This window comes from Melopsittacus undulatus, chromosome 8 (genome assembly GCF_012275295.1).
Source record: "Melopsittacus undulatus isolate bMelUnd1 chromosome 8, bMelUnd1.mat.Z, whole genome shotgun sequence".
In the NCBI taxonomy this organism is placed as follows: Eukaryota; Metazoa; Chordata; class Aves; order Psittaciformes; family Psittaculidae; genus Melopsittacus; species Melopsittacus undulatus.
Genome location: NC_047534.1, coordinates 5,852,347 through 5,856,132, shown reverse-complemented (window position 1 = coordinate 5,856,132; position 3,786 = coordinate 5,852,347). Strand labels below are relative to the sequence as shown.

Sequence of the window (3,786 nt, the reverse complement as noted above, 5' to 3'; positions counted from 1 at the left end):
GGGGGGGGCGGACGGGGGGAGTGTCTCTGTGGCCGAATCGATAGGAGATTGCATTAATTATGATTTCGATTGATATGGTTAAATCTCCTCCTAAAGGCTGCAAACTCCTCTTCCCTCTTCTTTTTTTCCTCCTTTTTTCCCCCCATATTTCCCCTCTGCCCCCCTTTCCTTTCCCCTGTTATAGAGCCGGAGAGGAGATGAAAAGGCTTGTAGTTTTAAATTCAATGTGACAGCTCTGGAAAGAGCGGATGATGAATCTCCTATTATTGGATCAGTCTATTTGCCGCTCAATGTCTCTCTGTAATTGGAGCAACATCACTTTAAAGGTTCAGAGAGTAGAGCATTTCTGGTGAAAAATCCCCACAACACGCTGGTGAATGTTTTAAAGGGAAATCTATTAGTGATTTGGAGAGGGGAGGGGACAAGGGGGGGAGAGGGTGGGTTGGAGGGGGGAGGCTGTGTGTCTGTGTAACTCCGGCTGGTGAGTATTTAACCGGGTTTCAGGCGGATCCGTGAAGCCCCCCCCGGTTCCCCCACCCCCTCCCCTGCCCGCCCCGGCCCCCGTCGCCCTCCCCGGGCTGGAGTTCGTATCAAAGCCCCCCTTGTCGTGTTGTGACAGCTCTGATATTGTTTATTGAGGCTGGATGTCAGGTATAATTAGCAATCGATATGGAAAACGTTTGCTCCCCACACTGGCACGTCTCTGACGTCAGGACCGATTAACGTTTCTTATTGGTCCCAAATTCCCCCAGCCTGAGCTAATTATCGGGAGCCCGATGTTGATAAAGTTAAAGCGCCCGGCGCCCTGCAGCATGAGCCCCTCGCCGCGCCTCCTCCTCCGGCAGCAGCACCCCCGGCCCCAGCCGCCCCGCTGCCCGCACCCCCAGCCCCGCCGGCACCCCCCGCGCTAGAGCCGCCCCCATGATGGATAGCCGCATCCTGGAGCATCCCCATGCCCAGTTCGGGGCTATGGTGGGCTTCCCTTACCCGCTCGGTCACCACCACGTCTACGAGCTGGCCGGGCACCAGCTGCAGTCGGCCGCCGCCTCTGTGCCCTTCTCCATCGATGGATTACTGAGCGGCTCCTGCGCCGCCTCCGTGGTCAACCCGGCGCCGTTGATCCCCCCCGGCTGCGGGGGGAGCGGGGACAACCAGCCCTTCAAGCTCGCAGGTAGGAGCGGCCCCAGCCCCGTGTGCCCCCCTCAAAGCCCCGACCACCGCTCCCCGCCCGGAGCGGGTCAGCTCGAAGGATGGACACCACCACCCCCCTCATCTGCTGATATTGGGGGGTCTGGGGGGGGACACAGCTGTGCTGGGCCCACCCGAGGGACCAGGTAGAACTGGGTGGGGGGCCCGGGCCAAGCGCCGGAGCGTTCCCCGTTCCAATTGCAGTGGGGCCACGCGTGTGCCCTGAACAATAGCGGGCCCGGCCCAGGGCCTTCCCCTAAAGTTCATCTTTATGGTGGGGGCTCGGAGCATGACATCAAAAGCATATATACAAAAATAATAACGGGAATGTCTGGAGTTTAGGGAATCAAGAGCGGGAATTGCTACGTTTCTTTTAAAAAACGATTTAACCAAAGGGAAGCGCTCTCCTTCCGTCCCCACCGGCCTATGGCACCGCTATTGTTCAGCTATTAAAACACTCCGTCACCCCAACGTCCTTTTTATTAATCCCGAAGCAGTTCCCCCTCTGCACCTCAGCCTAATACAAATTATCCCTATTATTTGGAATTTCCACACCTGGCGGAAAACGTGAGGAGCGGAGCAGCTCGGGCTGTAACCCCCGGCCTGGGCATGTATGCACGGGGGAGAGGCTGCGAGAACCCCAACCCGCACCCACCTGTATTCGGGGGGTCTGCGGGAGGGCTGGGGTCGCCCTGCCCTCCGGTCCCGTTGGGACCGGGCCGTGAGCTGCTGGGAAAGGGGGAACGGGGGAAGGGAAACTGGGGCTTTTAATTTTTATTCATTAAAGCTTTGGTGGCTGGAGCAAATGCTGGAACTTCTCTCTCTCTCTCTGCCAGCTGAGTGCCTGTGGAGAGCTTCCTTCAGGAATAAATGTTCTGTAAAGTACATTTTCGGAGGAGGCGAGGGCAGATCGGGTTCCTCCCCATTTTTAGCGCAGGTGTGTGAATAATCCCGCTCTTTTTACCAACGCTACCGAGCACAAAAGTTAAAAGGCTCCTGTGAATGGCAAGGAGGGGGGAGAAGGCCTCTTTGCCAGGGAGCTGAGGGTATTTCTGCCTTTTCAGACTCGGGTGACCCGGACAAAGAAAGTCCTGGCTGTAAACGAAGACGAACCCGCACCAATTTTACCGGCTGGCAGCTCGAGGAGCTGGAAAAGGCGTTTAACGAGAGTCACTACCCGGACGTGTTTATGCGAGAGGCTCTGGCGCTCAGGCTGGACTTAGTGGAGTCCAGAGTGCAGGTAAAACCCGCGTCTCCCCTTCCCTCCGTTCCTGCCCTCTCCCCGCGTCGACCGGCCCCCGAATGGGGGGACCCATAGCCCCGCTCCGGAACGGGCCCTGTGCGCCCGGGCCAGTGGCTGCGCTCCTCCGGCCCTCTCCTTTTGTTTCCTTGCTGGTTTATTTTCTTCTTATATTTCCCTTCTATTTACCGATTTATCTTGCAAACAAGCTCCGAAAAGCGGCATCACAGCCTGGCTTCCCCAAGCCTTTAAAAATTATTATTAATATCTATTTTTGCACTGTAAAATTATTTCTTAAATGAACTAAGGGAGAAAAAATTAGCATGCAAATAAGAGGCTTAATCACGGGGGTACGCTGGACAATGTCAATAAAACTCGTAGGCGTATTGAGAGCGTGTGGAACTTGTAAAACTTAACTGTAACGAGTTCCCCGGGTTCTCGGCCTTGCGGGATGGGGTGCGAGGATCATGTAGTTGCTTCACTGGATCCTGGAGAAATAAAATAGGAATGGGATGGGCGACGCGGCTGCGATGCGGGTTGTTTGTTGAGTGCACAGGCGCTGGTTATGTGCCGCCGTGGCTGAGGGCTGTGAGGCCGAGCTGATGCTTCTGCTGCTGTGAGCTCAGTGTATGGGGAATACGTCCTCCAGCGCACATCGGGCGGTGGGGACGGTGCCTCCCGGTACGAGCTGTAGCCGTGTGCCGTTGTCCCTCCGTCCGCTTTGTCTCACGGCGTCTTCCCGGATGGCCATCACCTCCCCGCGCCGGCACCGGCGGCCGCCGCTCCGCTGTGCCCAAGGGCCTGGGAGCTTGTGGGGCTCTGTACGGGGAAGGAGTCGGGATAGGGCCACCGATATCCCCACGATGCTCCCGAGCTGCGGTCGCTGCCGGCAGCCCCTATGGGCCGAGGCTCCACGGGCGCTGTGGGAACGCGTGGGCTGCGCGGCTGCGGCCACCGGGAACCGCCGGAGCAGAGGGGATTTAAATCAAATTTATCCTGAATTTCTCCCAGAATACGGAACAAACCCGGATTCGGGCTGATCCAACCGCTCTGCTCCGGTGCTAAGAGCGGGCAGGGGTACCAGGTCCTTCTCCACCCGGGCGAGGCGACATCCCCCCCACCTATGGCCCGCTCATTGTGCTGCGGTTTGCGCGATACTGCGGATTGATGTCGCCCTGCCCCGCAGGCCAGAGGACTCCTCTGGGGCTTCTGCACCCCTAGGCTGCAGGGAAGAGCCAGGCGGGGGGGGGGGGGGGGGGGGTGTGTGCGTGTGTTATACCTTCCCCTCCATGTGGCACCGATGCGGGCAGGACACAGCGTGTGTGTGCGTGAGTGTGCATCCTGCTCCCCTTGCTTTT

The 3,786-nt window shown here is 58.1% G+C and overlaps 1 protein-coding gene across 1 annotated transcript in view; it reads left to right on the top strand.

Annotated features, from left to right (window-relative positions):
- Positions 1-921: 921 nt before the first annotated feature.
- The window catches only part of UNCX (UNC homeobox), a 4,125-nt gene continuing 1,260 nt past the window's right edge, over positions 922-3,786 (top strand). Inside the window, exons 1-2 of the mRNA XM_034065683.1 lie at positions 922-1,171; positions 2,253-2,428. Of these exons, the coding sequence (XP_033921574.1) occupies positions 922-1,171; positions 2,253-2,428 (426 nt within the window). The remainder of the gene's footprint in view (positions 1,172-2,252; positions 2,429-3,786) is intronic.